At 37.6% G+C, this 24111-nt stretch overlaps 1 protein-coding gene across 3 annotated transcripts in view; it reads right to left on the bottom strand.

Moving 5' to 3' along the window:
* tjap1 (tight junction associated protein 1 (peripheral)) overlaps window positions 1-24111 on the bottom strand; it is a 152001-nt gene that overhangs the window by 49511 nt on the left and 78379 nt on the right. For all 3 annotated transcript variants that reach the window (XM_048205547.1, XM_048205548.1, XM_048205549.1), the window contains 3 exons: window positions 22021-22081; window positions 9927-10122; window positions 7358-7386 (listed from right to left, as the gene is read on the bottom strand). In XM_048205547.1, the coding sequence (XP_048061504.1) occupies window positions 7358-7386; window positions 9927-10082 (185 nt within the window). In that variant the 5' untranslated portion in view covers window positions 10083-10122; window positions 22021-22081. The remainder of the gene's footprint in view (window positions 1-7357; window positions 7387-9926; window positions 10123-22020; window positions 22082-24111) is intronic.

Here is a 24111-nt window from a genome sequence, read left to right as displayed (position 1 = left end):
ATCAATTCCATGTCTCCATTTTAGTGAACTAATTTAAAACTCAGATTCATTCGTGTCATCACTGTGTCCAAGAATGTACTTTTAATACATTAATATTTATTATAAAAATTATATCTTGTTAAAATTGCAGTTTATTACCATGTAATGCCATTCTTTCTTGTGTTCTTTTAGAGAAAAACTGTTTAAAACATGCCTTGATTTAGATTTTGTACTGCAATTTTTACATTTAATATTAACCTACTTGATATATGCCTGTATCTTTATCAAGAAATTTTGAAAATAACCTAATAAAACATTTATAAGACAAATAACGTCAATTGTATGAAAAAATATCAAGATATAATTTAATTACTGTGGATTAACAGTAATCTGGAAGCTTCTTCAATTAAATTAATTGGCATAATTACACCAAGAACAACATCAAACTTGAGTCATTTTACGGAAACAAAGAGTCAATAAGCCACAGAGCTAATCACAGCATCAACTCTTACAATTAAACCTGCTCTCATAACAATTCTATCATCAAGCGCTTAACACAAAATGAAGAATCTTATCAGGACCAGCTAAAGCCTGAGCAGCAGGACATTTACGCTTCCTGATGCATGAAAGCACAAAAGAGTCATTAAACTGTGGTGCAAGGATGGGAGTTTAGACAAGCTCCACCAATCAGGGCAGTTAGCCTCAGTCTGGCCGCAAGATTCAAACACACTCAGACCCTTTACAAGCCTGAGCCACTAATGACTAACAGGGTGGTCCTGTACAGTCAATGTACAACAATTAAACTCGTTCTCCCATAAAGGCTCTTTGTTTGATATGTGGCCTATAGGTTGGCACATGTTGAGACGAGATGCTCAAGTGTTTGAATACTGTCACAATACTGCAAAAGACTTATGGGAAGAGGTTTGTTCAAATCCCCATAATCCCGATTATGAGCCAGCGACCTTTTTCTTTCTTTCTTCCTTTTTTTTTTTTTTTTGGTAGCAAGGGGGCAGCATTTCCAAAAGGGGGCACAGTCCAAATTAGACTTGAGTCCTAATGTGGAAATTATTTGTTCCTCTTCTTTTAAAGAGGACCCATCTTTCTTTAGTGTGTAATGTTGCTGTCTAAGCATGAAAAAATTCTGTAAAGTTTTAAAGCACAAAGTCACTCCAGTGGGAGGTATTCAAGACTCTGTAAAAGGGCATAATATGGCCTCTTTAACTTTTACAATTTATATAAATTTGCATATTTAGGGCCCGAGCACCAATGGTGTGAGGACCCTATTGTAATTGCTCGGCCAATTCTTCTTCCCCAAAATGAATCACATTTTTGAGGGCCTAAACATGCTCGAAACTTTGCACACGCGTCAGAAGTGGTGAAAATTGACATCTGATATGGGTTTCAGAATTAGGTGTGGCAAAATGGCTCAATAGCGCCACCTACAAAATTTAAATTAAGCGCCCTTCACTCTACAATTCACGTACAAATATGAAATTCAGTAGACATTTAACAGCCTAATACCTACAAAAAAGCCCCTGGGTGTAAAATCTGAAAACCCAACAGGAAGTGAGATATTTTGAATGTTCTCTGCAAAATTTTTGCAGTTTTAAATATGACACAATGTACCAAACATGTTAGAAACGCGTTAAATCATGAAACACTTGGCTAAGTGCTAATGTATGCGATTAACGTCATGAAACAGGAAGTAGTTTTAACTCAGGGATACAACGTCCAATCTGCCCCAAACTTCACGTTTGATAACAGTCCTGGCCTGAAGGCATCTACATGACAAAATTCAGTAATAGTCAAAGTGCCACCTGTTGGCAGCAAGAAGTGTGGTGCATCAAAATGACTTGGCAACATTTCTCCTCTATTTATCCATTTAAATAAACATCGCCCGCTGTTCGCTGTTTTCCTAAGGCCACCGGGTGGCGGTGAGCCCGGTTGTGAGGGCCCTTGCATCACTGCTTGCAGCTTTATTTTGAGCACATAATTTATATTTTAAATACTCATTATTATGGTTTAGTGTTTCAATTCACTGTAATTTGCAAAGTAATGTTACAGAGTAATTAAAAAGAACTAAGTGAGCGACTCGCTAACAAATGGGACAGCACACTGAATTGCATGTACATTTTTTGCAAGAGGTCAATGTGTACAATGCAACAAAAAAGCTGTGCTGACTAACTACTGTTAAGATGTAAGTGATGCACCAAAAATTCGGCAACTGAAAATGGATAGAAATAGTTTTGGAGGGCAAATATCATTGACTGAAAAAGGGATGATTACTTAACACTTCTCGAATGATGTGTTTATTGGCATCATGTACTTAGTGCACACAACGTAGATAAGAGCATATTAGCAGTGTGGACGCACTTCACCTTCAACCGTGACCAAAAAAATGATGCAAACTCAGCTCCAGTTTTTGGTAAAATGAAACTTTAATTTTTCCTTTTCGATATTTCAGTAAAAAAAAAAATATTTTGGTGCATTACTATAGGATAATATGTTGACTCTTCAACTCTCGGCCCCAAAAAAGGCATTCTTGATAAAAAAGAGTGACAGCTAATGAAATAGTTAAATGCTTCCGAAAAGAAAGAAACAAAAAGTGGTGGCAAAAAAGGACCAGTGTTGGAGTGAAAGTAGAAAGATTAGTGGGAATCAAAATCCACACAGCATCTCAAGTGCTAGACAACACACAAATGAGGGATTGTAACATCCAAAAGCTCACAGACATCAAACCTTTCGTTGACAGGCTCTTGAGATTCCCTAAGAATATGCAACACCTTTACCTTTTCTAGCTTCTTTCCCAGTTTAGAGTGAAGAAGAACAGAGCATGGAACTCAAAACACAAGCCCAGACCAATACTCATATCTACCAACGTGACACTGCTGAAAGCAACAGCAAAGCAGAGAGTCAGGAACATCAATGATTTATGCTATAGACCTAGATGGGGGCAGAGGTTTTAAGCTATAAATACACCAATGTAACTCTTTTTAGTGGCAAATTGCCTGTTCACAGGCCCATGTTTAGAGCACAAATGGAGCAAAAGAACAAAGTAGCTAAATGTAAAAAGCACAAAGTGAGCATGTGCTTTTAAGAGACGTGCCACACATTCAACAAAAGCACTTCTGAACACTTGCTGAAAGAACATGTGAAACCATCCAGCTTACTACGATTTGCTTAATTGTTTTCATTATTCTTATGACATGAAAGATGCTAAATTAAATGTGTAAGGCACACACACATTGTGGGTTTTTGTGTGCAAACATCTGTTTAGAAAATCCACCACTTTATTTAATTGACAAGGACTGCCACATTCAGTGTGAAAAAAGTTCCTCCAATTGTCGGTCACACATTTATGAATGCGCATATGTTGTTTTCAGGCATGTAGCAAAGTGGCTTTATCTCTTTCAGGGTTAGCAAAGAGATTCTCAACCATGAGCCAAGCAGTTAGTGGAGAAAAAGAAAAAAAAAAAAAAAAAACTTAAATGACCATTTTCACTGACCAAGAGTAGCACATAACTGATAATGCAAATATAATTAATTAATTCATTCATTCATTCCATTTCAAGGATGCATTAAATTCATCAAAACTGTTAGAAAAGATTTCTATTTCAAATAAATACTGTTCTTTTGAACTTTCCATTCAAAGAATCCAGGAAAAAAAAGCATCACATTTCCACAAAAATATGAAGCAGCACAACTGTTTTCAACATTGATAATAATCAGAAATGTTTCTTGAGAAGCAAATCAGTATATTAGAATGATTTCTGAAGGATCACGTGACACTGAAGACTGGAGTAATGATGCTGAAAATTCAGCTTTGATCACAGGAATAAATTACATTTAAAATATATATATAAAAATATAAATTAAAAAAAAATATTTCACAATATTACTGTTTTTACTGTAACTTTGATCAAATAAATGCAGCCTTGATGAGCAGAAGAGACTTCTTTTAAAGCATTAAAAAAAAAAACTTTTAAATGTGTGCATTTGAATTTAAAAATAGACTGGTTTAGTTCTTGAAGAACTATGAGTAGTCAAATAGTCAAAAACATTAGTCAATGTTTTGGTCTGTGTCAAATAGTCTTGATCATGTGACTGCAGTTGCCCTTGTTCTATGTGATGATGATAGTAGAAGAAAAACAGCTCCCTCCACATAAAACATCCCAGCGAAATGGACAAATTGAATTATGTAAATATGAAAATAAAGTGAAACTGGAGAGGTTTTATATGGAGTGTTAACAGAAACCAATATTCTTGTAAATGGCTCTGAGGCTCATGAAATGAATAGAAATGTCAGCAGAGGCTGACAGGAACTATGAGTGAGTGGGACATGGCTGTTTTTTGACACTATTCATGACAACGCAAGCACCATGAATCTCACGATGGAGATAAGCAAAGCTTCATTTCTCAGCAGCATCACCATTCCAAAGCGTCTCTCTTTTGAACAAAACATGACAGAATATATACTTATAAGATCAGTATTATATATTAATAATATTTTGATGTATAATATCTATAGATATTTAATGACAGTATTGCCATATTACAATTAAATGATCAACAATCATATATAATGATATACATTTATATCAGTACATCCATAGAAATGATATGTGCACATGCTCTCTTATACTGTAGCAATTCTAAAAGACCAGAAAAAGCCCTTTCAGTCACATACAGACTGGGCTCAATGTTTGTTTCTGTTTCCTGTGTCCCTGAGGTGGCAAAAATGACTTCACTGAAACAGGCAGCCTGGTCTCATTGTTTTAATATGCAGGTATTAATACGTAACTTTCAAAGACACAAAACTTACATTTTTGTACGTTTAGAAAGGTGCTGAAACATACAATATTGATGTATTTATAACACTAAAATGTAAAAACACTGGAAAAACGTGACCTTTCCTACGTGATTATGTAATGTGTAGTGCATCACAGAGCAATGCAAGACGAGCATTTGTGGTTAAAAAGTATATACATTTTATTTATTTTTTTAGAAAATGACCAATCATTTCGCTAGATAAGACCCTTATTCCTCGTCTGGGATCATGTAGAGCTCTTTGAAGCTGCACTGAAACTGACATTTGGACCTTCAACCCATTGAACCCCATTGAAGTCCACTATATGGAGAAAAATCCTGGAATGTTTTCCTCAAAAACCTTAATTTCTTTTTGACTGAAGACATGAACATCTTGGATGACATGGGGGTGAGTAAGTTATCAGGAAATTTTCATTCAGAAGTGAACTAATCCTTAGACAGAGAGGCAGCTCCCTAGGTTTTGAACAGAACCAATTGTGTGTGATCAGGAAAGCCCAGTTAAAGTGTTAAGTAAAGAGCTCACTGCAACTATATCATAGGTCTCTCAGAGCGGTCAGATCCACAGGCAATCTCTTGCATGTCTGGAATTGTTGGAAAACTCTAGAGAGTAAATTATAACAGACTCGCAATGCTTTTTTTGTGAGTTACAAAAAACTCAACAATAGCCATTTTTATTCGAGATTTCCACCCTGAGGGAGGTGGAAACATGATGGAGAAACCCATCTTCGGACTGCATCCGCCGTTCAGCTCTCTCCACCCATCAAACAGACAACTAGGCCAATCAATAGATCCGCCTGCCTGATCATGTCCTGCATGCTTCCGCTTGGCATCACGAGTGAGATGGTGAAGGGAACACCGAGTCTGTTAGCCAATCCTACATGTGAGTAATCTAGCATGGGTCCAATGGTGTAACTGAGCAACTGTTTTATACTGCGTCTTAGCTGTGAAGACAGTTTGCAGGGTGAAACCCTTTCTGAAAAGCTGTGCCTTTAAATTCATCAATTTTAGTGCATTGTGATGCACTTAGATCGTAAATTTTCAATATTTGGCCCCTACAAGATTATTAATGTTTTAAATAAAAAAAAATGTTCAATAGACAAATATGCAAATTCTAAAAATGTGATTATTTTAAAGACTAAAACCACCAGTAGATGGCGTTAAGTCACTGTCTTAATGTGCGAGTCATTGAGTCATTCATTCAATGAAGCAAGTGGCTGTATTTATGAATGAATCATTGAATTATGACTTTCACAAATGATTCATTCAAACCCGCAGATTCGTTCTCGAAACACCGTTGTGTTGTAATTCTGCTGTTGCTTTCATTGCAAAATAGAGCAAAAACTGACAGTACTGTGAAGAACATCACTTAATATTACCCTTTTGTTTGTTGAACTGTTGTGTGGATATTTGGATTTGCAGACACTGCACGCAACCTATATGCACCCAAATGCACGCTGCTTATGTGGAAATGGACGCTGTCAGATTTGATCGCAAAAGATGTGGTATTTTAATTGGATGTCACGTAGTTACGGCATTGTGCCTATTCGAAAATACATGATCGCTATTTTAAGGTAGGGAAGAATTAAATGAATGGCAAAATTCAGCTTTTTGTTCGCGTACCCCCTCTGCCACCTCACGTACCCCCAGGGGTATGCGTACCCCAGTTTGGGAACCACTGTTCTATTCTATAAAATTTTCATTTAGGTAACCGACTAGTAGAAATAATTTTTTTTAAAAAAAAAGCTTTGCAAATCCCTAGAGTATTCTCACTAGCACAACCTTTGTGCTGATGTTGAGGAGTGGCAACCTGAGGAATGGCTTTAAAAATTAGTATAACTTTTAAGCTATACCGGATGAAAGGTGCTGACTTTATAGCTTTAGTTCCAATGGGAGAAAAGCAGCAACAAAGGGAACACAGAACAGGAAGAGAACATGAAAGCTAATGCAGTACATGGGGGAAAATGGAGAATAGGTATTGGGAGCCCCTGAGTTGAAAGCAGAGCCTCGTCACTAGTTGTGTGCACCTGCTTTTTGGTGTTGGAGCCTAAAAGCCTTGGAATCCCTGTAAGCCTAGAAAGATGGCAAGATGTCACTGATCAAAGTGGATTCGACCTAGTATCCCAGTGAGCACCTGAGGTGTAGTGCGAAGAAGAGAGGAAGTCTGATGTCAGGTGGGCACTCTCTCTTATCGGCCAACAGCTTGTCATTCTGACAGTCACCCAGTTACCCCCATAAGCCAGGGACTCACCCGAACCCTTGTTAAGTTTCTAGGCTAATCAGCTAGTGATCTCATACAGGCGTCTTCTCACATGATTGGCTCTTGGCCAACCATGCCATACAATGCCAAGAGCAAATGTATAATCAGCTTTAGGGTCAGACTAGTTGGTTAATGCCACATTACACTTGAACACTTCAGTGCATTGTCATAAATAATGCAAGGCCAATCTATTATTGAGTATTGAAACAAAAAATTATACACTGCCAATCAACTGCCAATTTTTTAAAGACTAAAAATTAAAACATTACAATGAGGACAATAAAATAAACTTACTTGATCCTGTCGGCATCTGATAAGGACTCCTGTAAGAAAAGAGCATTAATTTAGTATGTGCACACTAAATATCTTCTTACACATAAAAATCAAGTTGCATTTTACAATAAATATTTCACATATTCTCAATACCCACACTGCTGAATATTTGTCTTTTATACCAAGAGGGCAAACATAACATTTCCTCAAGACTTGAGTGTGAACTGATCTTTTGTGCGGCTGTAAAACAATTTCTAAATGTCAAAGCTTCCTAAAACAATGTTTTTTTTCCCCCCACATTTAACTAGTGATAAAGCAGTTTCATATTATTGCACACATAGGAAATAGCTTTGATGGATAGACTTTTGTGTTTTCTAATTGTTTTAAAGTTGACATACAGTAAGTAAACTCATTGCGATTAAAACAAGACGTAAATTGTGGCAGGTATAAATGAAATATTACAGTTTTATTAATGACCTGTATTTGTTGGATAATTCATTCCATAGTTGCAATAAAAAAGCAAGTGACGCAGTTGAAGCATTTGACATAATACTCTGTGCTTTCTGCCAAACAGGTCAATATGCACATGCCTAGTGAAGCTATGAAATTGGTCTGACATCCTGTTTATTTCTGCCAATTAAATGTCCACCATATCCCACAGAGCAGAAAGTGGCAAAGCTTTGTTTTTAAACATTTATCTAATGTAGAGAAAGGTTGTAAACAACGCTGGTTGTTTAAAGACTAATTATATATGTTGTTGTTGATGGATGAAAATCAAGATCAAGATAAAACAGCAGAACAAAGGTTCATGAAACATTGTTGCAGAAATGACAATTGGTGATGGGGGTTTTAGTAAACACTCATTTAGAGCAAAATATTCTTAGGGAACACCAGAACAGTGAGATAAGAATATTTCAAAGAATCTCTGAGCTGCTCTTTTCCACATAATTAAAACATTGTGACCAGCTAAATATCTGCTAACACTTTATTTTGATGGTCCCCAACAGACATTCTATTGACCATAAGTAACTTTGCAAGTACATGTCAATTTATTCTACAAACTGGGGTTAGTAGACCTGACATGCAGTTGTAAACTTACTTATAGTTAGTAGAACGTCTAAAGTGGACTATCAAAATAAAGCACAAAATAAAAACCTTTTCATTTTTAGTGAACTATTTCTAGAACATTTAGTTTATCTCTAAAAGAATACTGCAATAGTATTCAGGCCAAATTGCTGTTGTAGAATGTAGTAGATAGTTTCTATAGTGCAATATCTGAGGAGGGGGTAAAGTCAAAGAAATGTTGTCAATGACATACCTTGATCTGTGATAATATAGAAAAGGCAGTCACTTGTGATAAAGGTGGTTTCTCACCCTCCACACGAATGGTGGGAATCTCAACCTTTGGCAGCCCTGATTTATCCAAATTGTCCTTTTGCAGGGCTCTGCTCTCTACATGGGGCAACTGGTGGAGTTGAGGCTTGTGTTGAACCCCCCGTGGAGCCCTGTCATCCCCTTCAGAATCATTGCTGCCCCCCACCCGACTGTAAATTGGGGCTTCGGCTTTAGGACGGGCGCCTTCCCGATGGGGATCTGCATGCTGCTTTTCTGACCCTCTTTCTGGACTGTCCACTGACGTGTGCCATGTCTTGGGTCTTGCCTCTCTTGATTTCCTGCTGGCTCTGCTATGCTGGGCAGCCCATTTGTCCCATGGCCTGCACCTCTCTTGCTTTTTGTCATGATTGTCCTTGAATTCGTACTGTTGGGGATTGCTGTGGTGTTTGGTTTGATTCCCTTTTGAAGACACTGTTGGCTCGGGAAGGTTCCCGCGCAGCATCTTTAGACTGGCAGGGCTCAGCACCCGGTAAGTGATTTCATCCAGAAATTGGGAAAATTTAACCTTTTCCTCAAGAAGCTGCACCTTCCAATCCGGTGGCATAGAGCTGGGAGATATAGACGATGTGGAAGTAGCACGTCCTGTGGGAGAGACTCGCACACCCTTTTCCCTGTCCAAGGACTTGCTTTTGGGCTTCCTGCTACGTCCACGACTTCGCGTCTGGCCTAGCACCTCTGCCGACTTAGACTTGCGCAGACTGTCGGAAGAGCACACTCCCAACTGCTGAGACTGCTTGAGGATGCTCTTCAGTGGATGGGCATGCATCACAGATCCTGCATGGGTTGGACTCTGTTCTTTCCTGGGTACAAATATCTCCGCTTTCTCTTTGAAGACCAAGGAGCGTTCCGCACTCCTGCTGGAATGTGACGGGGAGCTGCCTCGAATGCACTGCTGGGAGCCTTCCGAGGTGGAGAGATCATCACCAGGAGAGAGTGCCAGTAGGTCATCACTACGACTGATAAAACGGTTCATTCTTTGTTGCCGGAGATGCTTGGGAGGAAGTCTCATGCCAAGAGAACCGTGGCTGAAGATTCGTGGTGGGGGGAGGACACTAACTTCCAAACTAGACAGGCTTGAGACATCCAGCTCGCTGTCAGATTCTTGCGACCATATGGATCTCTCAGGACATTGTGGATAAGGGCCTGTAAATCGCGTACGCTGCAAAATAGGTGCATGATCTCTGGAAAAAATTACCTGGCAGGGGTCAGGCTGGGCTGACGGTGCAGGGTTGGCGGAAGGCAAGGCACTCCCGCTAACATCCTCTCGAAATACTGGAACAGTGTGGCGTGTCTCACGGTGCTGCGGAGGAGCCTTTCGGTACGGTTTCCGGGCGGGAGCAGCACTCGTCATTCTGGTAGATCAGTGTGCTTCCATACACTGTCGGTTAGTCCTGCCGAGAGAGAAGCATGAGAATCCAATGTAGCAGTAGCCTTCAGCCCTGTCCTGTGCAAAAAAGACAGTCCCTATCCTCTCTCTCTCCCTCCCCTGTGCCACCCTGCCTCTGCCTCCCTAAGCTGCAACGTCAAAAAAGCAGTTTGAATCAATAGGCTTTGATCAGCACCACTGGGCAGTTAAAAACACAACAACCAATATAAAACAGCTATGGATGTAAAAGGCAGCAGGAGTTGATACAGGGAAAATCAGAGGCAAAAAAAGCCTCAAACAACAAGCAAACATCTGTCTATACTTCTACTGTGATGTGATTATCATAATCTGTGTGGTAAATTGAGGCAAGATGAGAATTGGAGAGGAAAGACAAAAAGAGATACAGGGTGTTATAGAAACAAATATAGAGGCACGAGGGAGGAAGGGTAAAAAGTGGACTCGTTCTAAAGCGGGTGATTGATTACATGTTGGAGTGTGTTTCCAATAGACAAACTGTTAAACCACTGCCTGCATGACTCTTATTGATCACAGGAAGCTATGTATAGAATAGGAAAAGTGGGTGTGCGGTTGGGATCCAATCACTTACTGAGGCACGTAGGGCTGACCCATGGTATCTTCACTGTCAATCAAAATATACTCAAAAATTCAAATCAAACAATACTAATTTTCCACTAAGGAAGTTTACCTAGATGAACTTTGCCATTTGAATCCCATCCAAATCAAACAAGTTTGTGATTTCTTGACACAAGTTATTGAAATAATTACCAATTGTTTTTGTTTTTTTTTTTTTTTTCGTAATTTAGAAATGTAATCCCAGGCTGCTAGAAATTTCTGTGGTACTTTTTTTCCCCCATAAAAGTTGAACTAATTTTTTGACTTTGGTAGAATACCATAATTAAAGCAAAATTTCTTGTTGCATTTTCTGGCAAATCTTCATTATGGATTTAAAACATATTCCCAACTTTGTGTGTAAAACAACAGTTTACATTTAACAGTTTTTATTAAAGGGGACCTATTATGCTCCATTTTACAAGATGTAAAATAAGTCTCTGGTGTCCGCAGAGTGTGTATGTGAAGTTTTAGCTCGAAATACCTCACAAATAATTTTTTATAGCATGTTAATATTGCCACTTTTAGTGGTTGAGCAAAAACACGCCGTTTTAGTGTGGTCCCTTTAAATGCAAATGAGCTGCTGCGCTCGGCCTAAGAGGCCGGAGCTTCAAGAGCTCGTTCTCCCCTCAGGATTCAGTCAGGATGCACTATAATGTCAGAAACTGCGAATATATGCTGCATGAAGACAGAAAAGGAATAGTTTAGTTCAATTACGGTTATAACTTATATTGTTTTCTTGTTTTAAATCCACTATATTAGTACAGGCCTGTTGTACCGTCCGAATGATGGCCAAAACTATACTGATGAGTTTTATGACGTTTATTGTACTTAACACAAAAGATGAAGCGTCCGTTTTCACTCAAGAAAATCACTGTAAGAACTTAATAAAACACTGCAAGTGTGCATTAACATATTATCCATAAGCTCTCTCTCTCTTTCCCTTGAATTATCACCAACATACATAGCGAAGTACACAGAAACACTCGTTACAACTAACAGTAAACAAATATATAAAGAACTTATGCCTTTTGGGTGGTGCTTAATAAACTGGTAAACTTTATACCCGTAAATAAACTCAGATGAACTGTAATAAAGTGCCCTCACCTTCATTACTGCCATATCCAGTATCACTATGGAGACTGTAAGCTGGATCACGAACAGTTTTTACTTGTATATCCTTGAGTAGCACATTTTTAGCACAGTCTGTTTTGTATTGTCCTTTTGTATTGATATTCGTTCACAAAGCAGTCCGGTGTGAAATGATTTGCGCAGACATAAACGAATTACGACAGAACTGAGGGAGAATTTTCTGGAAAACCAAGTTAATCCACCTTGTTTTCATCAGCTCAGATTTAGGGAGTAAATGAAGAGAGCTATGTGGATTAATCCATCCATCTACAGAACACCAAACAAAAAAAGGCTTTGGACACATTCTCGTTAGTGCAGCAATGGCGGACTCGTTGTGAACTCACTCAGGGCGTTTCTATGTTCAAACTTAAGTGTCAGTCAACACTGTGGGCGGAGCCTGTGGCTTTTGTGACGTTACACTGCCAGGGATCTGGAAACGGTTGTTCTGAGACACTGCTTATGATTTATGAGGATTAAAAAAAAAAGGAGTGGGTGGATTTTTATCACTATAGGGTGGTTCTGTACACATAGCACCAACACACATTTATGTCCAAACACCATGCAAAAGTGAATTTTGCATAATAGGTCCTCTTTAAAAATAGTTGATAACAGTCACTGCCTAAAAAAGTACTTCTAGTATCTGACATAAAAAAAATATGAAATTAACAGAAAAGTGTGAATCACAAACTGCTCAGAACCGTCACTATAGTAAAAGCATCTATAGTAAAAACTACATAGTTCTCAATCCTGTACAAATCAGTACATGTATTCAAAGTCATCCAATGTTAATATTTGTAAATGTTGTTTAGAAATCTAATCCTGTCCATACAGTGCTAAAGTTATCCAGCAACACCATTAGATTGTAAGATGAACCCACTGTTTGCCTGCTAATGAACAGAGCTGCCAAAAACATCTGCTGCAAAATAACATTCTGTTTAAGCACTTGCAGTAACTAGGTTAACAAAAATCCTTAGCCTGTAGATCCAATTTTCACATATTTGACCATTCGATATTATCTTGACATTTGGTTGCTTGGGGCTCTATACACAAAACAACTTTGTGGGAGAGTCTGTCATAGAAAGTAAAGTTTTAGATCACTCCCTTTTGCTTCATCACTGCAACCTGCATTGATGACAGTGGCTCCCTGTAGTCAGAATGCTACACGAGTACATAACACATAATAGCAGGCCATGGTTAACACTCAGATTCTCTCCACTTCTTCCTGAGTCACACCTTCCCCTGCAGGACAGCAGCTTTCTTTATTGGTGTGGCTATTTTTAAAGTTCCTGACTGGTAAAATGGGAAAAATGAAGGGAGAATTGGCTGGTGTGTCACAGTGTGGCGCCAATAAGAAATCAATGGTGTTCCCTGCACATGCTGCTAATGTGCTTCAGGGCACAGGCTGGGACACACATATACACACACGCACACGTGAGGGGGTCACTGCCAAAATGTGCCACTTATTGGCAGGCTGATTTTCCCTCTTGACGTCATCCTCTACCCACAATGCACAAACACACCAGGCCTGCCCTACACAACCAAACACAGAAAGTAGAACTAAATGTGTGTGTAAAAGCTGACTCAAAAGACAGTTGACTTTAATCAGCAACCCCATCTGAACTGATAGTTTCACACAAAGTTCAACCAGGTCTTATCCTCTCGTCTGAGCAGGCATCTTATCGCTCAGTCAAAGTTTTTGTCTTAAATTCTACCTACACCAACAGTAAAATAACCTAAAGTCCCCCTGTGGTGAAAATCAAGCTTTTAATGTTGTTTATACAGTATTAGGGCTGGACGATTAATCGAAAAGTAATCGAAACCAAAATTCAGGATCTCTAACCGATGTAATTTTCCCATGTCGGTAGGGTTGGGAACCGAGAACCGGTTCTCATCCGGAACCGGTAGTGTTTTTTTGGAAAGAACCGGAACCGTGCAAGATTTCTAAGTCTCGGTTCCGAAAACGGTTCTGGTGTGATGGGTGGGCGAAGTGCGGGGAGCGTATTCTTTAATAGAGACGTCTCATCTCATGAATATTATAGAAATGAATGCACTGAAAAGCCCTCGCGCTACTCGTATACGTCAGATATGAATAGAGAGAGAGAGAGAGATGCACAAAGCTGCACGATTAATCTTTAAAAGATCGCGTTCTCGATTTCATCCCCCACATAATCTAATTCCTAAAAGACAACGATTCACCCATGTATATTAAACCTTTGACAAAAATAAAATCTCGACATTCAAATCTGCGTTCGCGCTGCCGTTGATCTGAAGAGAGTTGTCATGTGTAGATATAAACAGCTTCACAATCTTTTCAAACGCACAGTATCATTATTTCTGTCTGACAAATATTCCAATTATAACAGAAGTACACAAAAGTTTATTATTCAGATAGAAGCGCTGATGTTACCGATAAAAATATAATAAATTACCTTCTGAAAGTAACTGGACTTCAAATAACGACTGTATCGATTGCATTGTTAAGCCACTAGGTGGCAACAAATTTTCTGTGTGTCTATCACTGAATCATTCTTTCAGAAACAATCTATGAATACAATTTACAAAAATATTCTGTTTTACCTGTGTGGATCTTACATGTGTGTTCAAGCATCTTATCTAATTTGTGGTAACACTTTAAAATAAGGTTAATTTATGAACTAACCACGAGCAATGTATTTGTTAATGTATTTGTTAATCTTTAACCTTAGTTAATAAAAATACAGCTGTTCATAGTTTGTTCGTGTTAGTTTACAGTTCATTAACTAATGTTAACAAATACAACTATTGATTTTAATAATGTATTAGTAAATGTTAACATTAACAAATATTAATAAATGCTGTAGAAATGCAGTTCATTATTAGTTCATGTTAATGTAGGCCTGATGTTAACTAATGAACCTTATTGTAAAGTGTTAGCGAATATGAGATTAGCTGTCTGTTAAATTCATTTTATAAGAATAATAAACACAAAAAGGACTGTTTGAGTTGAGTATTGTGTATTTTTTATTATTCAGCTATACTATTATTTTTTATTAGTTGTTTATTTTAATGGAACCGGAACCGGAACCGGAACCGGAAAATTTCTTACGATTCCCAACCCTACATGTCGGTTATTTCGTTTTTTTTTTAATCCTGTTAATACTTCTCCCTTAAAAACATACTACCGCGTGTGTAGCCACGTGACTCCTTCCCATCCAGTCTGCGGCATGGAATCAACACAGAGGTGAATGTCAAGACAACACTTAATAGACAAACCATGTGCAAAAGTCAACACCATTGCTGAGTATTTTCTGCAGTGAACCACAGACAGTCTCAAACCCACGGTTTGAAATCATTGGTGTCTGTGACGTCACCTTGTAACCAATCACTTCAACATGCCGGCAAGCTTTAGCATGTCATTAACAACGAACTAGCAGTGGAGTCTCAAGAGAAGCCAGGTAATCCTGGTATATGTCTGACTCTGCATTCACACGGGGCGCCGGCATTAACGCTTCTCATTTACTTTAATTGGTGACGTCATGCATTGCCGAACTGAATTGTGGGTTCTGTCGCGTCGCTTCACTTGCGTTGCAAGCGGCAGAAGTTGAAGATTTCTCAACTTTTCAAGGGCCAACGCAGGTGTCATCCAATCAGATGGCCCTATGCAAATTCCCTAGAGCAGTCGCTAGCCAACTGCGTTCGTGCAACACCTGAAAGTAATGTGATCGGCTGTAATCACTATAACGGTCGCGTCAACACAAGCTTCAGACACGCCCTCCGTCAAGCGTTGACGCTGATGCCCCGTGTGAATGCAGAGTGACTCTGAGATGAAGAACGAGAAAATGGTGTGTGTAACATTAGCAACACATTATTAGCTGCTTGATAAAGGCTAATCATATTATTTACCATCATGTGTCCGATGTTGTAAAGAGCAATCCAATTGTGCAGCGTTTACCTCAGTAAGTTGAGCAAGTGGATCTCTGAGCTGGCGTGTGTGGAGGCGGGGCTAATTTGCATATGCATTGATCCATGTATACTAAATGAGGCAAGGGTGTAGAGTTACATTCAAGGTATTTTAAGGCATGAAGAAAAAACATTTAAATATGTAATTTTGGTGATTAAAGATGAGTTTTAAGGGATACAATTATTGACTACAGGGGGACTGTAAGTTATATCTATCTACATGTCTATCTGTCTACCTACCTATACCGACCAACTTACCTACCTAAACATTCTTTCAGTAAAAATGATTTTTTCACAGACTATCAACAACTCAGAGAGAGATAAAGAAATAATTTTAAGACAGAATAATGCAACTTGTGTTTTGGGAGATTCCGGCAGCTTGTCCTTTTTAAAACACCTTAATCCAGATGAAAAGTTTCCTTGTACCTTCTAAATTTTACAAGCGTTTAGGGCAAAAGCCCTGAAGCTTCTGTCACGCAAGGGCTGAAAAACAAAGGAGCCTCAAAGATCTAGTGTGAAATTTCTGAGGGGCAAAAAGCTAAGTCTTCTATCAGCGTAACACACCTCAAATGTCATGAAACAGATGTTGGTGACAGGCCTACACCTATTTTCAAAGATTCCAACCATCACCTGTGATACTGTAACAGGTACACAACTGCTGTTCAATGGAAAAACAGTGACCAAACTATTCCTGATGATTTGCCTCATTTTAACCAACAGGAGTCTCTGTTCTAACATGCTCTGGTCTCAAATGTGTGTGGAACTTCTCGCACCATTTGGTTGTGCATTAGAAGGTGTCTGTTGCTGTCTAAGGGTGATTTCTACTCTTTCAAAAGCTAATTAAAGCTGCTTTCAGACACTTTTAAACATTGCACACCTTAAAAAGCATTACAGCTAAGCCTACTATTTGTCATGACAGAACTAATGACTGTGGGTGAGGGTTAGAGCTCTATGTGAACAGAAGGGATGGAATTACAGTACATACTGACCTTCACACCGTCACATGCCCACACAGATGCTGCGTAGCTTCATTTCAGAGCAATCTGACATCGTACATGCAGATTGTACACTTAATTAAGCTGCTTTAATTAAACCTCACCGTGCACCACAGATAAATCAGGTCTCTAAGTCAGATGTGCTCCAATAGTGAATTTTGATATCAAAGTTAGAAGTATTCTAAAGACTTTCTATGACATTACTAGTAGAACTGGACACTATATATATACTGTATATATTACTATATATACTGTATATATTATTAATTTGGTAGCGATGTAAAATTAACCTGCATTTTGTGTCACAAAACTTTACTTTTTGGCCACTGTGTTTTCTAAAGATGCTCATATACAGTTGTTTGACGAGATATCACACACATTTTTTACGGATTGAATTTACTTATCAAATATACATGCAATATTCAATGTTGCTAAATTAAATGGCATTAAAATAATCTTCACATTCATACAGTGATTATTTGATATACAGGCAGCTCTGCATTGCTAAATTTGATCTTGCTGTGTGACTTTGGCATTTCAGAGATTTAGATTGTAACTATTTTCTAGTCCAAAAAAAAAACAAAAAAAACAAAAAAAAACAATTTATACTTTTCAGAGTGTGAGCTGCTGTTGTATGTAGTTTAGACCTATATTAAATAAAAAGAAGTATTATTTTATAACTTTAAAGGAATGTGTCACTCAAAAATTAAAATTATCCCATAATTTAGCCCTTAGCCATCCTAGGTGTATATGACTTTCTTCTTTCAGAAAAACACAATCAGAGTTATATTAAAGGTGCCATCGAATGAAAATTTGAATTTACCTCTGCATAGTTGAATAACAAGAGTTCAGTACATGGAAATGACATATAGTGAGTCTCAAACTCCATTGTTTCCTCCTTCTTATATAAATCTCATTTGTTTAAAAGACCTCCGAAGAACAGGCGAATCTCAACATAACACCGACTGTTACGTAACAGTCGGGATCATTAATATGTACGCCCCCAATATTTGCATATGCCAGCTCATGTTCAAGGCATTACACAAGGGCAGCCAGTATTAACGTCTGGATCTGTGCACAGCTGAATCATCAGACTAGGTAAGCAAGCAAGAACAATAGAGAAAAATGGCAGATGGAGCAATAATAACTGACATGATCCATGATTACATGATATTTTTAGTGATATTTGTAAATTGTCTTTATAAATGTTTTGTTAGCATGTTGCTAATGTACTGTTAAATGGGGTTAAACTTACCATCGTTTCTTACTGTATTCACGGAGACAAGAGCCGTCACTATTTTAATTTTTAAACACTTGCAGTCTGTATAATTCATAAACACAACTTCATTCTTTATAAATCTCTCCAACAGTGTAGCATTAGCCGTTAGCCACGGAGCTCTATCAAACTCATTCAGAATCAAATGTAAACATCCAAATAAATACTGTACTCACATGATCCGACGCATGCATGCAGTATGCATGACGAACACTTGGTAAAGATCCATTTGAGGCTTATATTAGCTGTGTGAACTTTGTAAATGCACTGTATTATAGTCGAGAGCTCGGGGGGCAGGGAGAGTGAGGACTTAAAGGGGCCGCACACGCTGAATCGGTGCATAGTTAATGATGCTTCAAAACAGGCTGTTAAAAAAATTTATAAAAAAAAATCTATGGGGTATTTTGAGCTGAAACTTCACAGACATATTCAGAGGACACCTTAGACTTATATTACATGTTGTAAAAACTGGTTCTAGGGCACCTTTAAATAATATCCTGGCTCTTCCCAGCTTTGCAATGGCATTGAATAATGCCCAAGTTTTTGAAGCTCCAAAAAGTGCATCCATCCATCATAAAAGTAATCCATACAACTCCAGTGGGTTAATAAAGGCCTTCTGAATCGAAGCGATGGGTTTTTATAAGAAAAATATCCATATTTAAAACTTTATAAACTATAATCACTGGCTTCCGGCAATGACCGCACGTGCAATCATGAGAGAGTCGAGTTCTGGAGGAAGGGTGACCTCTGACCTGATGCATGACGTAGGACATATGACGTAGGCATAGCTTAAGCTTAGGTGAGTAATGATGAACGTGGAATGCACGTACGGTCATTGCCGGAAGCCAGTGATTATGGTTTATAAAGTTTTAAATATGGATATGTTTCTTACAAAAACCCATCACTTTGTTTCTGTTTTCAATTCAATGTTTCAATGCTATTACAAAGCTGGGAAGAGACAGGATATTATTTAATATAACTCTGATTGTGTTCTGCTGAAAGAAAGTCATATATATCTAGGATGGCTTGAGGGTGAGTAAATTTTTGGATGAACTATTCCTTTAAACAACTGTTGCAATTTTGCTAGATTTTTACTGAAAAAAAAAAAAAAATACTTTTGACATTTTTACATTATTTGCCATGCTTAAAAAAAAAGTTTAATATTTTTCATAAAGCGTGAGAAGTCTGGATTGCATAAGTTACTTAGTTACTCAGTTAGACAACAGGACATTCTGGCACCGCACTCACTTCCTCTTACTGACTCTCTCTCACTGTTGCTTCAGATAGAGATCATTCTCAGTTCCCTGATGACTTGCATATCAGATGATACAGACCAAGCAAAACAGCCTGGTTAAATAAATCCAGCTCTTTAGAGAGGACAAGCAGAATCCTGTGGGCCTTGATTTGTGTTGGGACTTGGTCTTGTTTTTGTACATTGCCTAGTTTAAAGTCATGAAACATGAAATGGTGTTCACCATTTTAACTTCGCAACAAGATGAACACTGAAACAATATTACAGTATTGACTTATATATTATTAATGTACCTTAATAATTTAAAATTATCTAGTAAATTAATAGCAATTAAAATTAATGTTAAAGAATAATAATATGAATTTATATATACAGTGTCCTCCACAAATATTTGCACCCTTAGTAAATATGAGCAAGGGCGGCTGTGAAAATAAATCTGCATTGTTTATCTTTTTGATCTTTCATTCAAAAAATTCACAAAATTCTAACCTTTCATTGAAGTAAAACAATTGAAAATGGGGGAAAAGCTTGTTATGAAATAAATGTTTTTCTCTAGTTCATGTTGGCCACAATTATTGGCACCCAATTATTGCAATGTCCTTTTCCCAAGATAACAGCTCTGAGTCTTTACCTATAATGCCTGATGAGTTTGGAGAACACCTGAGGAGAGATCAGAGACCATTCCTTCATACAGAATCTCTCCAGATCCTTCAGATTCCAGCTCCATGTTGGTGCTTTTTCTCTTCAGTTCACTCCACTCATTTTCTTTAGGTTTCAGGTCAGGGAACTGGGATGGCCATGGCAGAAGCTTCATTTTGTGCTCAGTGACACATTTTTGTGTTGGTTTTGATGTTTGTTTTGGATCATTGTCCTGATGGACGATCCAACCACTGCCCATTATTGTTTGCTGCCAAAAAACTATTTTTTTAGTTTCATCTGACCACAGAAGCCGGTCCCATTTGAAGTTCCAGTCTTGTCTGACAACTGAATATGCTGGAGTTTGTTTTTGGATGTGCAAAGAAGGATTTTTCTTGAAACCCTCCCAAACAACTTGTGGGGATGTAGGTGCTGTTTGATCTTTTTTTTTTAGGCTTTCTGAGACTCAAGACTCAACTAATCTCTGTAATTCTCCAACTGTGATCCTTGAAGAGTCTTTGGCCACTTAAACTTTCCTCCTCACTTCACATTAGGACGATTTAGACACACGTCCTCTTCCAGGCAGATTTGTAACATCTTTAGTTGACTGAAACTTCTTAATTATTTCCCTGATGGTGGAAATGGGGATTTTCAATGCTTTTTTCTTATAGCTATTTTCTGTTTTGTGAAGCTCAACAATCTTTTGCTGCACATCAGAACTATATTCTTTGGTTTTTCTCATTGTGATGAATGATTAAGGGAATTTGGCCTTTGTGTTTACACATATTTGTACTCCTGTGGAACAGGAAGTCATGGCTGTACAATTTCATGCTCCTAGTCACCCTGGTGTGCTAAAAAATGTAAATGTGAATGGGAATATACTTCAAAGATATTTTACTCAGAAGAATTTCTAGGGATGCCAATAATTGTGGCAAACATGTATTGGAGAAAAACATTTATTTCATAATGAGCTTTTTCTCCCATTTTCAATTGTTTTACTTCGATGAAAGGTTAGAATTTTGTGAATTTTTTGAATGAAAGATCAAAAAGATAAACAATGCAGATTTTTTTTCACAGCCACCTTTGCTCATATTTACTAAGGGTGCCAATATTTGTGGAGGGCACTGTATTAGCCTATTAGTGTGTGTGTCTGTGCGTGTGTGTAAAGTAGCACCTGTATTTTGCCATGGACAATCAAATATGAACTAGTAGCCATTTTATAAAAATATCTGACAGCTCAACGCCACTCACTACTAGGTGAGTGTGGTTCTGAGGCTCCGCCTTCTTTGACGTGGAAGTCTTCTCCAGTCCATTTCTTCTGTTCAGTCCGTCAAGGTCAGACGTCCGTGAGTAAAAACATGAATACACTGGAGAGATGCTTTATAGTAGAAAATGAAATTGTATTTCTAATTGAAAGAGATACCGACACAGTTTTTTTCATTGTATAAAGTGCTATATAAATAAAGGTGATATGACTTGACTGGAGAGCCGACTTGCAGAGCTCATGCAAATGTCCACATCGCTATGATAGGATGTTTTCTTAACTGCTGTTTTCTCACCACTGTCATTTTTGTTCTGTGTTTGTTCTGTTATTAAGAGGAAAGGGCACAGAACATATTTACATATTCATCTAAACGCAGGGCGGCATCAGGATGTTCGCTAACAGTATACCGCTGGTCACGTATATCAAACTTACTAAGCGAAGAACGAAAAAGAACTTTGCATGAGTATATCAGAGCCTTTAGGTACAGTAACAGACAGTAAGGTGTGAAAGACAGTCAGATAAAGTTCATGGGGAAAAGGGAAAAACATCAACTTTGTCGAGAGAGAAAAAAACAAAAACACTTCCTTTCTGGAACAGCCAAATCTCTGTAAATCTCTTTCATCAAGCCTGAACTGAAGATGACTGTATGAGAACATCATGAGACACAACTGTGTATCACAAGAGAGCTCTGTAGAGACATGTCATCTTCTAATTAGAGCTATTTCTGGAGGCAGATTGCCAGCAATGCAAGACAAGGATGCACAAACACAACAAATTATTTAGATAGTGTGTTTTCATACCCGAAACTGGAGTTGATTTCAGTGGTGTCCTCATTCACAGGTTCTCAGGCCCTGAGCGTCTCTGAAACACACATTTGCTTGGGTTACCGAAATGCGATTTGTCAGTCTTGCAACATGATATATGAACAGAAAGAACTAAAATAAATATCAGCAGCAAAACAGGACAAGAATTGAATCTAATCCAGGTCATCTGGTAAAAACATACTGACATGCATTTAAAAAAAATGAAGTGAAATTTATACCCCAAGGTAGGGGTGGGCGATATGGCAAAAATATCATATCACGATTTTTTTCAGGAAAATCACGTTTCATGATTTTATCACGATTTTTTTTGACTATTTTGCAAGTGACTAAGCATTACAGCCAAACTAACTGCCCTATTTTAAAAACAAAGCCTTACAAAATAACAAAATATAAAATAAAATTAAAAATGGCAGACATTTAGGCCAAAGTGGCGAAGATAAAAATCTTTGTCGTTATTTTTATCTGTTATTTGTTATTATTTGTTATTAATTTTATCTTTGTTATTAAAAAAGAAGAAAAACATAGGCTACACATTATACAAAGGAAATGAATAAAATGATTTATTTTTTCAGCTACAGTAGGTGTATTTAACAGTAGCATTCAAGTAAAAACTTAAAGGTGCCCTAAAATCAAAAATTGAATTTATCTTGGCATAGTTAAATAACAAGAGTTCAGTACATGGAAAAGACATACATTGAGTTTCAAACACCATTGTTTCCTCCTTCTTATATAAATCTTATATATGAATCTCAACATAACACCAACTGTTACGTAACAGTCGGGATCATTAATATGTACGACCCCAATATTTGCATATGCCAGCCCATGTTCAAGGCATTACACAAGGGCAGCCAGTATTAACGTCTGAATCTGTGCACAGCTGAATCAACAGACTAGGTAAGCAAGCAAGAACAATAGCAAAAAATGGCAGATGGAGCGATAATTACTGACATGATCCATGATTACATGATATTTTTAGTGATATTTGTAAATTGTCTTTCTAAATGTTTCGTTAGCATGTTGTTAATGTACTGTTAAATGTGGTTAAAGTTACCATCGTTTATTACTGTATTCACGGAGACAAGAGAGCCGTCGCTATTTTCATTTTTAAACACTTTCAGTCTGTATAATTCATAAACACAATTTCATTCTTTATAAAACTCTCCAACAGTGTGTAATGTTAGCTTTAGCCACGGAGTACTATCAAACTCATTCAGAATCAAATGTAAAGAGAGCGTGAGATTTAAAGGGGCCGCGCAGCCTGAATCGGCGCATAGTTAATGATGCCCCAAAATAGGCAGTTAAAAAATTTATTAAAAAAAAAATCTATGGGGTATTTTGAGCTGACACATTTCACAGACACATTCAGGGGACACCTTAGACTTATATTACATCTTTTGAAAAGACGTTCTACGGCACCTTTAAATGAACAAATATAAAAATATAACACTAGACTTCACTGTATAAATTATACATTGATTCTTAATAAAGCTAATGTATTAAAGTTCTCAGTCAAGAGCAGTGGTTGATTTTCTCTTTAGCGATAATTAGGGATAGTGACAACGGACTGTTGAGATATTAATGCAAAATGCAAAACACAAAGTAGGTTTTATGTAACTGTTCTAAAATGAATTCAAAAGGTTTTTTTGAGTGAACCTCTTATTTCAACTAAACAGTCCTTCCAGCCAATCAGATTTAAAACATTTATTGCAAAAAGTGAAATCTAGAGAAAAAAAATGGACAAGGACTTTATGCTAAGAATGTTTCTGAGTGACAAAATAAATGGATTAAATCACAGTTTTGCATAGATTTAAATTGAACTGATTGGCAGAAATTAATCTCTAAAGCAGTTTTTTGCTACAGAAACACTATTTAAAACATTTGCATGCATAATCCTGGAATATAATGAAGATTCCAACTCAATAGTGAAAAATAACTGTAGCATAAGTAGAAATCGGGATGGTATAAATGTAAAATATCACATTAGCATCTGGTTTATAAATTCACAAACTTTGTCTGTAAACTCCAAGTGAACTCCTGTTTTTTTTGTCTGCCATCAGATACACA

Source organism: Megalobrama amblycephala, linkage group LG10 (assembly GCF_018812025.1).
Source record: "Megalobrama amblycephala isolate DHTTF-2021 linkage group LG10, ASM1881202v1, whole genome shotgun sequence".
Classification (NCBI taxonomy): Eukaryota; Metazoa; Chordata; class Actinopteri; order Cypriniformes; family Xenocyprididae; genus Megalobrama; species Megalobrama amblycephala.
This window is presented reverse-complemented; position numbering and strand designations above follow the sequence as displayed.